This window comes from Eretmochelys imbricata, chromosome 1 (genome assembly GCF_965152235.1).
Source record: "Eretmochelys imbricata isolate rEreImb1 chromosome 1, rEreImb1.hap1, whole genome shotgun sequence".
NCBI lineage: Eukaryota > Metazoa > Chordata > Testudines > Cheloniidae > Eretmochelys > Eretmochelys imbricata.
Window position 1 is genome coordinate 164621607 of NC_135572.1, and position 16224 is coordinate 164637830.

The following is a 16224-nucleotide window of genomic DNA, read 5'->3' on the forward strand; positions in this document are numbered from 1 at the left end:
TGTACAGTACTTTTTTAAAAAACCCAAAACATTATTGCTGCCATGTGCTAAGTTGAATGCACGATTCCCTCCTCCACCCACTTTTTTTCTCACTGTAACAGTAAAAAACTGAACGATATTCCTATCTATCTTCTGTAAACCATTGCCGTACTGTTTACTCATAAATTGGCTTGGAAGGATTAGCCTTTTAATGGTCAATGACAGTAAATGTCGATTTCACCATATGCACACAAACTGATGGAGAAACAATTCCATTGAGGATCATTGAAATTTACAGGGAGGGAGGGAGGGAGGGAGGAAGAAAGAAAGAAAGAAAGAAAGAAAGAAAGAAAGAAAGAAAGAAAGAAAGAAAGAAAGAAAGAAAGAAAGAAAGAAAGAAAGAAAGAAAGATGCTGCTTGAGAACTTACAAAATTTCATTTCAGGATATTTACTTTGTATATTTTGGCATGTGATATTGACAGTTTTTGTTGTAATGGTTATAAAGCTTTAACTTTTTGAATTCCAATGTCTACTGTCATTAAATAATTTTTGTCTGACCCTCCCCCTCCCAGTGTACCATAATGGTGAAAATTTTAATTGATAAAAATTGAAAAATGTGCTTAAAAATAAACATTGATCTTGTCCATCAAAATTATTTTAAAAATAAAAATTGAATTCTGCCAAGGCTACTCTTAAAATAATATGCAGTTTCAAAGAGGAGTTAATGTAGCTTGAGGTTTTGGACTGGAAGACTAAACATATTCATATTTTATGTCTTTTCTTGTTATCTTCTCTTCTTTTCCACCTGATTCTGTAAATATAAATATGTAAGAAGTTTAAAGAAATAAATAATAAAGTAGGCTTAAAGGAAGATAACTCTGGAGTTTATTTCTTTTTGCAAGAAGCAAGAGGCAACTAGAAATGCTGACATTGTATCCCTATGGCCAGCCACAATATTAAACACTAAATGAGTAAACATTTACAATTAACATTCAGTGTGCAAAAAAATGGGGGCTGCCAAGATATTTTGGTTTTGTTATTTTCAAAATCCAGCATTCCAGCCAGATGGACCCAGTCCAAGCTGAATGCTCTACAGTCTCTTAAAGCCTATAAAAGTGCACTTCCCCCATTTCATGTTGTATTTCAGTAAAAATATCAGAACAGTTAGTGTTTTTGCTATGCACCTTCTTTCAAATTCTGTGCAAAGAAGGTGATATTTAAAAGGGATATAAAAATGTGATTCAACCAAACAGATTGGATGCCCTGTTTATTCTAAATAGAGTCCTAAATACTGCATTAATTCCATGACCTTGCACTCCAGGAAAAAACCTGCCACCCCCTTCTTCCCTCTCTGTGTTCAGAGGACACTTGACACAACAGAAGCAATGGGAGTTTTGAGAAGGCAAGGAATGAAGGGTTGGGCCCCAATGTCAAGTATAATCTATCATTTGGCACTACAAGCGCTGAGCCCAATTCTCCTTTCTTACATCAGTTTCACACCTCACTGATTTCAGTGGAGTTACTTCCGCTTTACACAAGCTGGAGTGAGAAGAGAATCAGATTTTCAGGGCCAAATCCTAAACTGCTGTAAAGCATTAACATCAATGGAGCTGCACCAATTGATACCAGCTGAGGATCTGGCCCACAAGAGAACAAGAAGAAGACTGTTAAATTGACTAACCCATGTGAGGGAAAACAAATCACGGTCTGGCAAGTGACCTACCACAAATTATTCTGTTTTATAAATACAGAACACCTAAATGTTTTTATGTTCACCCTTAATATTATTACCTCTCTGTTATTTTCTCTCTGCCTCTCTGCTGTGACTGGTTCCCTTTGTTCCCTTTAAACTCAATACTGTCACTATTTTCATGGGCTATAAAGTGTGAGAGGACTGCATTGTGAATGAATACCTGTTCCATCATTCGCCATCCTCACATACAGAGGAAGGATGGTTTTGTGATTAAGCACTAAATTAGGCGTCAGGAGTCTGCCACTCACTCTGTGACTGTGGGCAAGTCAATTTTTCTTTCTGTGACTCAATTCCCCCACCTATAAAATGGGGATAGTAATAAATCCCTCCCTCACAAGGCTGACATGAGGATACATTCACCAACGTTTGCAGACTGCTCCGAGTAAAGCCAATAAATAAATACGTTGCTCTGGGAATACTCAGTCCATGCATTTTTGTAGCCTGGGGAAGCCATTTATATTAGTTACATTTTTCCGATACTGCACGTTGACGCTGCGCAGACGCTTGTGACGTTAAACTTCTTATGTTGCTGCCTGCCAGCGTCATCTCGCAGAAAAAGGCTGCGTAGCTCGGTTGGTTAAAAAACAACCACTCGCTTTTGCAGTAAGTGGCACTTACCTGAAATGACATTTCCAGTGATATGTCTCAGTAGCTCCCATCACAAAGCTGCCACACAAAACAAATGACCGTTTCCTCAAGACGCAGCCAGGGGGATCCTGTAATTCTTCTAAGTAACATTTACATCAGTGGAATCTTAAAAGTCCTGGTTCGAATCCTCCCCCTCCAATCCCTTGCTCTCGCCACAGAGATTCCCGCTGCCAGGCTTTCCCACTGAACTGCGCTGGTCACGTAGGGCACATGTAGCTGTGCCGTTATCGCACGTTGACACTTTGCCTCCTACATTGATGGAAAGGGCTGATGTTGTTAATGCCCCGCTCAGAGAGGTGCTAGGCCAATGGAAGAATTCTTCTGTCTCCCTAGCCGTGTCTACACGGGTGGTTAGGTGGAGGGAATTACATTGCACGAGGCACACAATTTTTTCACAGCCTGGAGTGATGTCGCAAGGTGAAAGCTAATTTTTAAGTGTAGAGCTGGCCTTAGAGAGAGGATTTTGTAAACTGGTTGAAAGAATCCTGGGTACTGGAGCAGCCGCACTCTCACAGTGCTTAAAGTAAATTGAAACAGGAAGGGGAGCTCTCATCTCACCAGCTTTTGTCCAGCCCTCATCCCACTGACTTCAGTGGGGTTACTCGAGTGCCACCAGTATATCTAGGGGTTGTACAGACAAGCCCTTAATTTCCATGCCACAGGAATAATATGTGATGCCATGAGAGCAGCACCTGACAGAGAAGAAGGAGGGAAGCTAAGGGGGTAAAACATTACACAGAGCACTAAATTAAAAGCATAAATTGATTGATTTGAGAATAACATATATTACGTCAATAGACTTGCTAGGGGTTACTCTGAATCCTGGCCCAGGGGCCTTCAATCCAGCAGGCTCATGTTTAATATAATCAGAATGTACGAGACATTTTACATATGTACACAGCTTGCGTGACTCAGTGTGTTTGCATTCAAGTCAAGTGCCATAAGCTAAGGATTTGAATCAGAATCCAGATTTGCATTGCTGACAAATGAAAGAAAGTTGTGTTTGAACTACTAAAGTGTTGGATGAAAGTCTCTTTTTTTTTCCCTTAAAGCCTTCTTAATGATAAAATCACGACTCTATACTGTGTCTTTTTAATTTTTTTCCCTGGGATAATTTATAGTGCAGTGTGGAATCTGAGAAAGTGCAAGCCGTGCCAAAGGGTCTGGTCGGAGGAAGAAAACTGAGCCAGTGAGATTTGGAACCATAATGCGAGTTATAGAATTGAATTTTAGAATTGTAGCTACTGGGAACTGCTTTTAAATGTACATTTCCCCCCTAGAATGAAAAAAGAAGTGCCTATGTCTTGATTAAAGTGTTGTTACAGCTCTGTGAAAGAGTGCTTTGTACTGTAGGGGACAGACAGAACTTTTCAGAGAGCACTCTCTGTTCGTTTGGTGATAGGTCTCAGGTGCAACACTGGTAGCTGTATGTTTACATTTAGAATCTTTCATTTGCATTCAGCAACATGGTGTCAGGCTCTAATGATGAGATACTTTGATAGTGAGCTTAATCATATAGAACTGGAAGCAAGGGGACACAAATGAGATGGAAAGTGGTGACAATATGTAAACTTTTAGGCAATTAGCGAACTCCTTTCCACCCCCAGGAGGCAGGAAAGAGATGACTCAGAGTTGTCCTTTCATGGTGCCCTTGTGCATCTGGACAGGGCTTTCATCCCCTGAACCAATAGACCTTGGAAATTCTGTGCTGGATCTGTGCCATTCCACTGCTTTCTGCTTTCTCCAAAGGCTGTCCCCCATGCTCACATACTCCAGACCTCACCCTCCCACCACCACCAACCCAACAAAGTTTTACCAGGAGGCTGAAGCAGGGCTTACCAGGGCTTCCCCCATGGCCACTGGCCCTGAAACTCCCGTGGGATGGCAGCTGAGTTCACTGTGCACTGGCATACACCACTTAAGATAGCAACGAGTACATCAGCATTATCTCGCAAGATGTTCTTCAGGGCACAGCAGGGGACGGGACAGTCCAACCTTTTAATATTTTGGAAACGCCCGATATTAGTAAAAGACACTTTGTTTCCCCATAGTTTCCATTTGTTAAACACGGTGTCTTGTATTCCTTTCCTTTTCATTTGTAAAGAGCAGTTCCTAAAGCATCCGAGAACATTATTTGTTTGGGGTTGGGGTTTTATTTCTGTAGTATCATTCCTTGTCTAATTGCAGTGAATTATGACAATCTGGGTTTGAATGCTTGAGGAGCTACTTCAGTACAGGTTTAGGTGACAGAAGCTGAAAATATGTATTTGAAAGGCCCTCGCCCCACCAAATGCGCCTTTTTTATACACAATAATAGGGATAATAGGGTGCTGTGACTTCTAGTGGATTTTTTTTTTGAGTAGTCCATACCTCATAAGAGTTACACCGCTTTGTGATAGCATTACTGTGCATGACTTGATTGTGTCTCCTGTTAATACAGAGCAAACAGTCTTTGCTGAATTTCAGATGGCCACTAGCCAGTTAGGTACATTGCCAATGGATTGAGGAAAAAAAAGGCATATGTCAGTGAGATTTTCTGATCTTTTTCCCCCCCTCCCACACTAGGACATCGTCAGAAACTAGATGAACAGACAAAGCCCGGGAGCTTGTCCTTTTCAGAGCGTCTGAGTGAACTGGAGCAGTTGCGTCGCACAGCCATGAGGGTCAGCCCACATCACCCAGCCCCCACACCTAACCCACGAGCTTCCTTGAGCCACACCACTGCTTTTAACCCTCAGCCTCAGAGTCAGATTCAGGGTAAGTACCTGAAACCCTCCCCTAAAGTGAAGGAACCGCTGTTGGTCATCAAAGTCTTAACATAGTCTGCAGTACTAGATGGCCCTTCAGGTTGCTTTTCCCCCTGCCACAAATAACTTCCATGTTGTTTTGGTAACCAGGAGATGCATGGAAGACAGCACAACAGCTGTGATGGTAGGGTGGCCTACATGAAAAGCAGTTCTTCGGGACCTGAGGAAGAGCTCTGTGTAGTTCTAAAGCTTGTCCCGCTCACCAACAGAAGTTGATCCATGAAAGATGTTACCTCCCCCACCTTGTCTCTCTAATGGCAATTCCATTTCCAGAGGTCACTTGTGACGTTTTGATAAAACACAGTGGGAGGAAGATGGGGGTGAGAAAGGCACATAGAACAGATTTTCTTCGCTTACCTTGCAGCATTCAGCTGTGGGGTTTTTTTCTAACAAGTGACCATATGTTTTTTTAAAGTCTAGCACCTTTTTAACATGCATCTACTGTAGCAACTTTCACTTGGACAGTAGAGTTCATGGTGTTATCCTCAGATGTCTTGGGACTGTAATTCTTCAAGCCTTCTTAAAAAAAAAGATGCTGTACTCTTGGATTTTTTTGTATATGTAGCTGTATTCCCTGATGAATATTTAGTCAGCGAATTATATGCATTTGTGAAGGAGACACACTGTCAGCAACTTGCAGTAGTTTTCCTAAGAAACCATTTACACACAAAAGCTCTGAGCCCATTGTTCAGCAGAGAAGACCAGTCTAGAACTAAGTACTTGCACTGCTAGTAAGAGCAAACATTTGTGATATAAGGATATTCTATAGCTTTTATTTTAATTAAAACCTCTAAGAGGGGACTCAAAATGTTGACTTCATTTGTGATTCAAGTCCAGATAATATGAATGAAATCAAGCAATCTTGGATAATTTTCTGAAATCTTACTTTGCATCCATTAAATCAGGTGAAATTCAGTTGGCATTGAATCAGATGACTCCTGTATATTTTACAAAATTGTCAAAAATGCAGATGTATAATTAAGCACATCTAAAATTAAGGTAAATGACCATATTTATCTTAGCAAATGCTGTTGCTTGATGGAATTAAACTTTGACCTTCCAGTCAGAATGAAATAGATTTGATCAAGCTTCTCCCCTGGTGTTCTGGATAGAACTAGTTATAGTGGTTTTGAATCAATAGTTTTTCTTCGGTGTTCTATTTTTTAAAATCTGGGTTAGCGTGCAGCACTCTTTGCACTACTTGTAGAAAAGCGTATTACTTCTGTAACTAAAGTGTTCGTTATATATCCTTATCTTCTCGGGCCTGATCGTGAGGCCATTGAAGTCACTTGCAAACCTCCCATTGACTTCAGTGCGTACAGGGTCTGGGTCTGGCCGCTACTGAGAAGTAAGTGAGTTGTTGAATTAAATCAACATGCTATCGTGAATTGCACTGCAAAAAAAAAAAAAAGTATGCAGAAAAGTTCAAGGAGCACATAGGTCCTTCCTGGAGCTGCTCCAATTTACACCAGCAGAGGATCTGGTCTTACATCTCTAAAGACTTTTGGCAGTCACCTTGCTGAGAGTCTATTTGGAGAACAAAGTAAGTTTGATTTCTTCTGCCTTCAGATATATTGCTATCAAAGAAAATGAATGTATTATTATGGCTACATGGGTGGAGGTATTAGTAGCAGACTTGCATTCTTCAACTACTTTGGAACACTATATGTGTAGCAGAGTATCAGGTTTAACATCAACTATCCCTCTTTTCTTGTTCTGTTTTAGACCTCTTCAGTAGTACAACTTCAGAGCAATATAACTCTTTCACACTCCTCTAGGGATTCAGCTGCTACTTCCGGAAATGTATTTAGTATATTGCTTTGCTTCTTAAAATATAATTTTGATACATTTAGCTTGTGAATTTATAGGGGTAGGTCAGAAAATGATAGCAATTGAACTGCTAATGTTTCCTCATTGATATTCTCATGCTAAATCACCAGTTTAGTTGTTTTTTTCCCCCTCCATGAAAATTGCAAATTAGCCTGACCAAAATTTGAACAGCTTGGTGAGACTTGTAGCCACTAACAGGAAAATAAGGCTAAGGTTAAAGCCTCTTTCGGTCAAAATGTAGGGCTATTTATGCAAAGACCCCTTTTTATTTTACACCCATTTTGAGACCATGCTCTCCCACAGTGTAAAGAGGCTTTAATGTAAATGAGAATCAGAGCTTTGATATATTTCTCAAGATCTGAAGAATGTCTGATTTCCAGATTGAGCTTCTATGTTACACTTAAGGAGCACAGGGTTTTGAGGGTGGGTTGTTTTTTTAAATAACATCATTAAATTGCAGAATATAGCCTATCAGAAATGAAATATTTCTGACATTTTCCATATTATTACTCCGCTGATGTATAAATATTTGCAGCTTCAGATACTTTGTGTAACCACCTATTGAATGAAGAGAGCATTAGACTTTTTATAGACAGGAGGCAAGAAAAATGTACAGTGCAGGCTTTTAATTGGTGGTGGTAAACTTTGCTTTAACTTACCCCAGTATGAATCACAGGCTACTCCTCTGTTCATCAGAATCTGTTGTTTTTTTTTTGTTTGTTTGTTTGTTTTTTAAAAACCCTAACTCAAAATAGACATCTTGGGCTAGTTCATAGATTTAAAGGGGCAGATTGCCATGCCACTAAACCACTGTTTATTTGTTGAGGTTTTCATCTATAAAGGGCTTGAGGTTAATTTTAACTTCCCATTTTATCAGGTCTTGAATTTGAACATAAAGCTGCTTGTGTCATGGATACAAGTCCATGCAAGTTAGGAGATCATAAATTGCTGTAATCGAGTTTTATGCTTCTTTCATATCACAAGAAGGGAGAAAGTACACCTGTTCATTTGAAAGATCTAACCATACCAGTTCACCGACAAAAGCTGGTGGGGGGAGAAGAGCAGCTACCACATCACACATGTTTCAAGTTGAAAGATTACTTTGTGCAAGTACCAAGCCTATAATGTTAACGACCTGACCTAACATCCCAAAAACAAGGAAATTCAGTTAAGGCTGAAAATCCAGATAACTATTCAGCCTCAACTCACCCCCTTTTTGTGAAGAAAGAAAGAAAGAAAGAAAGAAAGAAAGAAAGAAAGAAAGAAAGAAAGAAAGAAAGAAAGAAAGAAAGAAAGAAAGAAAGAAAGAAAGAAATGGCAGAGCAGTGTGAGCTAGGCCCAGATAGTTGCTTTTGAGCAGTTAGGTAAGGCCTTTGATCATGATTTAAGTATATACTTTTGTGACTGAGTTTCCTGTGGTGTCATTCTGGAGTGAGTAACTACATAACTAGGAAGTTGGCTTTTCATAATGTTGACTGGAGTAGGTAGATACATAATTAGAAACTTTTAAAAATATGGATTATATGGTTCCATTTCAGTTTGTCTGGTCAGGGCCAACATAAATATTTTTTAATTTGTAGATCATTTACCCAAGAATCTGCTCCTGTGGGGCCATTAGAGTTGAGCCAATGCACAGTAACTACATAAGCAATTTTAAGGGGTAACATATATTTACATATATTTCCAATGAAAGACCTACATAGTTTTGGTTTATTTAAATTAGCCAAAACAGTGTTTCCAACTCACGATTTATTAATCACCCATAAGTTTGAAAAATAAATAAGACAGCTATTTTTCCTGTCTAGAAAAAGCAAATAATCATATTCAACAACACACTTCTGGTTTCTTTTACACCTTGATAGCCTTAAAAAATTGGAGCTTTTTAAAAAAACCTGTAACCTAATATGTTAAGTTTCATCTGGGACTACATTTTTATGGCCAAGTTTAAAGACCCTGGAAACAAGAATTCATAATAAAAATGTTGACAGATTTTAACCAGTGTTGCAGTTTATAAACAAAACAAAGACTTTTACATATTTATGTGCTTATTTTATTAATGTAAAGATCTACTCTTTGGGTGAGTAAGGAACATTAAAACTGAGATTTTCTGGTTACGACCCAGCCTTTTGTCTTCTCCCAGGTGCAGTATGCTTTGTTTAAGAGACATTTCAAGGTCCATACTATCATAATCTTGTTCCACTGAAAATAGCCCTGTTTATCAGGGTTCCCATGTACTAAAGAAACAGTGAAGTGGAATCAAGGGCTATGTGTAAGCACAAGGAATTTCAATGGCTTTGCTCCTATTACAACTGTATCCTGTCCCAATTTTTCCCCCCCACTTTTAAATCAGCTTGGTAGGTCATAGGCTAATAGTTTGCAGTGTTGTTGTAGCCGTGTTGATCCCACCTGGTTTCTCTAATACGTTAACAGTGTTAGAAGTGTTCATAGGGTAGGGTTTCAGAATGGTCTGGCAGTCAGTGACATTTGCTGCTGAGAAGGTCTTTGGCTTAAGTATAAAATGTAATTTTTAAGGCACTGTAGAGAGTTCTAATTGACTGATTTCAGACAGGCAGACACTCAAGACTAGGACAGTGAATTGTCTTTTCACTGTGTAATATTTAAAAATACTTCTATTTTTCTAAATATGTTCTCTCTGGATGATGCTGTAGCTCCCTCTTTTTCGATTAATGTATTTTCCCTTGAACTGTAGGTGCTTACGATAAGTATATAGCTTATTAATGAAATATCATGCTGTTTTCTTTGATTAATCTGAGTAGTTTATTATGCTGATTTATACCCCATAGGTCAAGTAATTGTATACTTTGTACTTCTACCACTAAAGCTATATAAAAAAGGTTAAATATGATATCTCAGACCTTAACATTACTGATTACAAGTCTGCACTATATTTTCAAACAATTTTTGATTGTATATTTATGCTGGTTTCTTTGTATCTGTGATTGTGATAATTATATAATCTAAAAAAAGAAATGGATAATGAGGGGTGTGGATCAAATTCAGACTTCCTTAGTCAATAGCTGCAAGAACAGGTGTACACATTTGCTGGCAGAGCAGCATTCTGTGTGCCTGTATTCCTCCACCAATGTCCCCCATACTACACCGGTACAGTATTCTAAGCAGCAATATTCAAAGGCACACGATACAGATTATTCCTGTTAGGAGCATGACAAATCTGCTTTGGTGGAAGGAAAACATAGTTGCCATTGCCACTGGGTCAAAGGATGTTTGAGCACCAAGGTATGGACCTTTGCCCCACTCCTAACCCCAGAACGCTCTGCCATCATTTCTGTTGCAGATGGTTTGCAAAGCATCCTCCCCACACCTCCCCACAGCTTTGGAGAGGATCCAAGAGAGGGCTGGAAAACTTTTGTCCCATGCACCCTGTCTTCTGTATGTTCGTGTTTGTGTGTGTGTATGTATGTATGCCTGGCAGCCAGAATCCAGCTCTATGGGTTTTCCTGAATAGGGCAAAAGATTAACTAAATTATGTTTCTTGGTTGGGTAGAGACTGATGGACATCATCTTGTAAAGATATGTAAGGCATTCGATGTTAATAGTGAAAAGAGATTTCTTCATGCCTAAGAAGAATGATCTCTTCACTTATCTTTTAAATGTGTTAGTGAATGTCAGACAGAGAAATCTGCTTTTTTCTAAGAGTACAATGTGTTTCTTTGACTCATGTTTAATCTCGGATCAGTTAAATTGATATAAATCATCTCAGCAGTTTGTCCTTTAAAAATGAATGGTGTTGTTCTACAGGTTTCAGAGTAGCAGCCGTGTTAGTCTGTATTCGCAAAAAGAACAGGAGTGCTTGTGGCACCTTAGAGACTAACCAATTTATTTGAGCATAAGCTTTCGTGAGCTACAGCTCACTTCATCGGATGCATCTGTAGCTCACGGAAGCTTATGCTCAAATAAATTGGTTAGTCTCTAAGGTGCCAGAAGTCCTCCTTTTCTTTGTTCTACAAGAGAAGCAAACCCTCGATATCAAATTTATTTATTGTGCCACAAAACAGCTCTTGTAAGACACGGAAAGCATACCATATTAAAGTTCTCATAACAATTTTTCTTTCATTAAAATAAATAGAATTCCAATCCAGAAAAAAGTTTCACACTGCTTTCCTAGAAGCCTACCACCATAAGACTATAATGGGTCTGATTTTTAAAGGGGCCTAATTCTGCCCTTCAGTTTTGCGGAAATGAATGCTACCACTTTTGCCCAGCATTAACTGTGCCAACCAAACTGAAGGTATTCTTGAAAATCTGGTTTTTTTAAAAAAAAAATCAAACTAAATGGGAGCACCTTTAATGCGATTCTTTCCATCTCTAGCATGGCAAGACTAGGTTGCATAGCACTCTCTGTTGAAAGAGCCCGCTCACTTTGCCAAAAAAAACCCCATCCCGAAACCCCCATTTTCCCAAAGCCGTGTCTGTGTCTGACAGAAAGTTTGACAAGTAGCAGGGCATAAGATGCGGAAAAAAACATAATTTAAACATGAATATGGGGAAGCCATGTGCAATGTGTGTGCATCAGGAAATATGTAACCTTGTTTTTGTGTAATCCTCACCTTCACGTTTTCCATTCTCTTGGACCCTCCTCTTTCCATTGTGTGTTGCTCTTACTTGTTTTATTATATCTAAAATTAGCCACCCTGGGGCAGGGTGTGTGTGTCTTTTATATGTTCTGTAAAGCTCCTAGCGTCCTTTGGGTCTTCTCTAAATATTAATTCTTAATGGCCATGATTTTGTTACCAAGGGCATCTCCACCAGCTCTGCCATGGCATATTAGGGAGATGGTTACAGATTTTACATCAGGAAGTCTCTTAGAAGTAGGAATAGTTCAATGGAATTCCCTCCCTTTGGCATCGGAATTCCTCTTTGGACCTCATGACCATAACTTCTCTCTTATCTATGTCTACGCTGCAATCTTAAGTCGACCTATCTTAGGTCGACTTATAGCCACCACGTTAATTACTGCGGTGGCTGATGTCCACACTACCCTCCTTCTGTTGGAGGTGTCCGTCCTCACCAGGGGCACTTCCACCGACTGAAGAGGGGCAGTGTGGAGGATTAACAGCCATGGCTCTCAGCTCCGTGCAGCTCCCTACCAGGAGCCCAGCTGCCCCCCAGGGCTTATCACCTCTGTTTATAGGGTTGCCAACCTTCCCGGTTTTGCCGGGAGTCTCCTGGAATCAGGCCCTATCTCCTGGAGGCTACTGAAGCCAAACCGGGAGATTTTAGGCAGTAAATGTCCACAGCGCACCGGGGCTAAGACAGGCTGCCTGCCTATCCTGACCCTGCGCCGTTCCCAGAAGCACTCCCTCTGACAGCTGGTCCTAGGCGGGAGGGAGTGAGAGGTGGGTCTTTGCATGCTGCCCCCACCCCATGCGCCAATTCCGCAGCTCCCATTGGCTGGGAACTGCGGCCAATGGGAGCAGCGGGGGCGGTGCCTGCAGGTGCGGGCATTGCACGGAGACCCCCTGGCCCCCCCGCCTAGGAGCTGCTGCTAGAGGGACATGCTGGCTGCTTCTGGGAGCAGCGCAGGGCCATGGTAGGCAGGGAGCCTGTCTTAGCCCCGCTGCACCACCAACTGGGAGCTGCCCAAGGTAAGCGCCTCCTGGCCAGAGCCCCCACCCCTCACCTCCTCCTATACTTCTGCCCCAGCCCTGAGCCCCCTCCTGCACCCAAACTCCTTCCCAGAGCAAGGGGAAGGGATGGAGCAGGAGCAGGAGGCAGGGCAAGCGTGTTTGGGTTTGTGTGATGAGACAGTTGGCAACCCTACCAACACTGCATCACCCTAGCTCCGCCGACATAAGCCCCAGGCCTCTGGTCAATGTGGTTGTATTATGTCAGCATAGCAGGGGAGTTATATCAGCAGGAGAAGCATTTCAATGTGTACACCTCCACTGTTTTGTCAACAAAAGCTGACTTTTGTTGACAAAACTGTGTAGTGTAGACAAGGCCTAAAATATCTCCCTCTCTGAGACAGGTCACTGCTTTTGCTGCTACTGACCAATAATCTCATCCCATGTCCTCATTCAGTCAAAACAATGCCAAATTGCAGTCCCCTTTATGGGCAGGAAACTGCTTGGGGATTCCCTTGACTATTTTTAAGATCTCCAGGATGAGATAAAATCTCTGTGAACTCCTCAGACAATTCTTATTTCCACTTAGATTGCCAAATATTCTGGAGCTCGTTGAATACATCTTATTTCAGATACAGGTTCAATCAGCTATCTAACACCAGAGCTGCTGGAATAAACTAAAGCCAGCTAAGAGTTTTTGTTGCCAGAAGTGTAAATCTCTCACTTTGCCTGTTAAAGGAAAAACTTCATTTCAAACTAGTGCATTTCCTTCACAGACGTGCAGTGTGTTCTGCCTATCATCATTTCAGTGTGCTTCATGCAGTTCCACTCTTTCCCTCTAAACCAGAGGTTCCCAAACTTTTCTTATTGTGTACCCCCCTTGGGTCTACCAACTGCCCATGTACCCCCTTCCAGATGTACCAGCTGCTCACGTACCCCTATCCTTCTCATCATTGATACTTTGTGTGTTCTTCTTAACACTACCTATCTTTCGCCGTCTGTCCATATTTTACTGTAACATACAGATATAGTTACAGTACAATATATACAACTGGAAAAAAAAAAGAACTCTGAGTAAGTTCTGAGCTCAGTTAGACTGGACAGTTGCTGGGCAACTGAACCCACTCTGTACGGTGATTGGAGGTGAAGGCTCTGCACCTCAGGGTCTCGATGTGTCTGTGTTCTCATTGGTACATCTTGAAGTAAACTAACGACTGTATTTTATATAACAAATTCCCACAGGATTTTAAAGCTTCATCTGAGTAGCCTATTATGAAAATGCAATAAATAAAATCTACCTTTACACAATTTCTCCTGCGTATCTGCCAGAGATGGCTTGCATACTCTCAGGGGTACACATCCTACAGCTTGGGAACCGCTGCTCTAAAGCACAGACTTGTCCCTCCTCCATCTTCTCGCACCTGGGGAAGAGCAGAGCAATGAAACAAGCTCTTCATCACCCGGCAGGACTCCAGAGTATGTCCACCTTCATGGCAGAAGCCTTTCTCAGGAATATAGTCTGTCCCCTTATTTTCAATTCCAAAAAAAAGTTCTGTGCTCCACTTGAAGTGGTTCAGCTATTTAGTCAACTGCAGACTCTGATGGAGAGAGGTAGGCACATCATAGTGTGGGTTAAGCCAGGCAATTTCCTGGTGTTTGTAGGTTTAAAGGATATTTGTCTTCATATGCCAATTGCTCTGAAGTTCCAAAGATTCAAAGGTACTGTAGGCGGGGCAATATAAATGGCTTCTCAGTCCCCTAGCAAGGTCTTCTGCTACCCAAGCTTGCTCTTATCTATTCTATTCCCAGTGTTCGCAGGAAGGTCCTAGCAGAAAGAGCAAATCTGACTGGAGGAATGATAGTCTTGGGTTAAAGGCCGAAAGCTGGGAGTCAGGAGACCTGGGTTTTCTTTCCAGGTCTGCAACAGACTTCCTGTGTGTCTTTGGGCAAGTCATTTAGGGCCAGATTTTTAAAGATATTTAGGCACTTAAAGATGCAAATAGTTGCCTAGTGGGAATTGGATACCTAAGCATTTTTGAAAATCCCAGTAGGCACCTATTTGCATCTTTAGGTTCCTAAATAGCTTAAAAAATCTGGCCCTTAAGCCCTGGCCACAAAATTGTCTGTCTGGTCTATCACATGACAAGGTGGAGCAAAGCATGATGTCAGATAGGTGAAGACTTTTTACAGAAAGCTAATTTTCAGGTAGGAAAAAATGTCCTTGTTTCAGTTTTTAATTAACATCACAAATCTTTTTTGTAGTTTTTAGGCTCACTGAGCCAAACTGTTCTCATTTGCATCAGCACAAAACTAGAGTCACAAGGAGTTCTCCTGGACTTATAGTGCAGATGAGAGCAGAATCTGGCCTGGTATATTGCACTGGTTCGTGTGCTCATTAGTTGTTGTTGCCTTCAGTTTTCAACAGAAAAGAGTTGAAATAACTTAGATTAATTTCAGGCTTCCTTAACACCATTACACTTTTACCACCAGTGCCAAAATAATTTGTGGCTTGATCCTTCAAGATTCTGAGCACTTAGAGGTTCTGATTTCCCTCCCTCCCTGTTGACTTCTGTGGGAGTTAAGAATGCTCAGTACCGTGCAGGATTGAGCCCTTAATGCAATTATTTAAGTCATGCTATTATTTATTTGAGTTTCATATTTGCCATTCAGATCAACAGTGGCATTGAGCAATTAGTATTCTTTCACTAGACAACCTGATTCTGGAGCTCTAGCACGGCTCCTTCCCCCACTACTCTCACCTTTCACATTAACACAGTGAACTTGCTGACTGTGAAAATACCTTCCTGCTTAACAAGCAGGTGTACTGACTATCCTGGACTTCAGACACACACAAGCTGATGCCAATTTGATCACATTTTCACATTTGAGTCCTACACCCACTAGTTTTTGGATTATTCTTTAATGGCCTTTGAAGCATGTTCTTGGCCTTTGAATAGCCCAATTGTGATGAAGATTAAAAGTGCTGATTGCAAAACTCTGGTAAATAAAATCTCTTAGTCTTTTACTGACAAACCCAGTTTCTTTCCATAGAATTTGCTCCTTTAATCCCTTCTTGGCAGAACACTTCATGTTTGATACCAGAGCTCAAATTACCTCGCATGATAAATAAAATAAACAAAAAATTAAAAAAAAGAGCTCCTTACCCTAAAAAATAAAACCGGCTGAAACGAGCTTATTATTCATCGGATGGCACTCATGTGCCAGAAGAGACCAATTTGATTCTGCAACTGATTTTTTCCCCTGGTTGTACTGTGTAGATATTCTCCAAATTGCCAAAATGCTCAGCAGCTGTGCCATGGAAATCACATACATCTCTAAATGTTACAACTACATTAAAATAAAGAAAGATAAAATGATGAGAATATTGTTTGAATGGTAAGTTTTCAATATTTGTTTTTTCTGACTATAAATGCATCCAGCAGAAGTCAGATATTTCCCATGATGTGAAATTCACCCTGAGTGAAATTACCCTGAGTGAAATTTCACCCTGAGTGAAATTCACCCCTCTCTAAATACAGACAAGACTAGCCCAGGGGTAAAATCAACCCACCTAAACCACAGGTAAGCTCATGAGGCTGC

At 40.7% G+C, this 16224-nt stretch overlaps 1 protein-coding gene across 3 annotated transcripts in view; it reads left to right on the forward strand.

Moving 5' to 3' along the window:
* Positions 1–16224, forward strand: part of RUNX1 (RUNX family transcription factor 1) — a 210797-nt gene that overhangs the window by 163042 nt on the left and 31531 nt on the right. For 2 of the 3 annotated variants that reach the window (XM_077818817.1, XM_077818826.1), the window contains exon 6: positions 4947–5138. The exons of the other annotated variant lie outside the window; for it this stretch is intronic. In XM_077818817.1, the coding sequence (XP_077674943.1) occupies positions 4947–5138 (192 nt within the window). The remainder of the gene's footprint in view (positions 1–4946; positions 5139–16224) is intronic. 3 annotated transcript variants of the gene reach the window in all.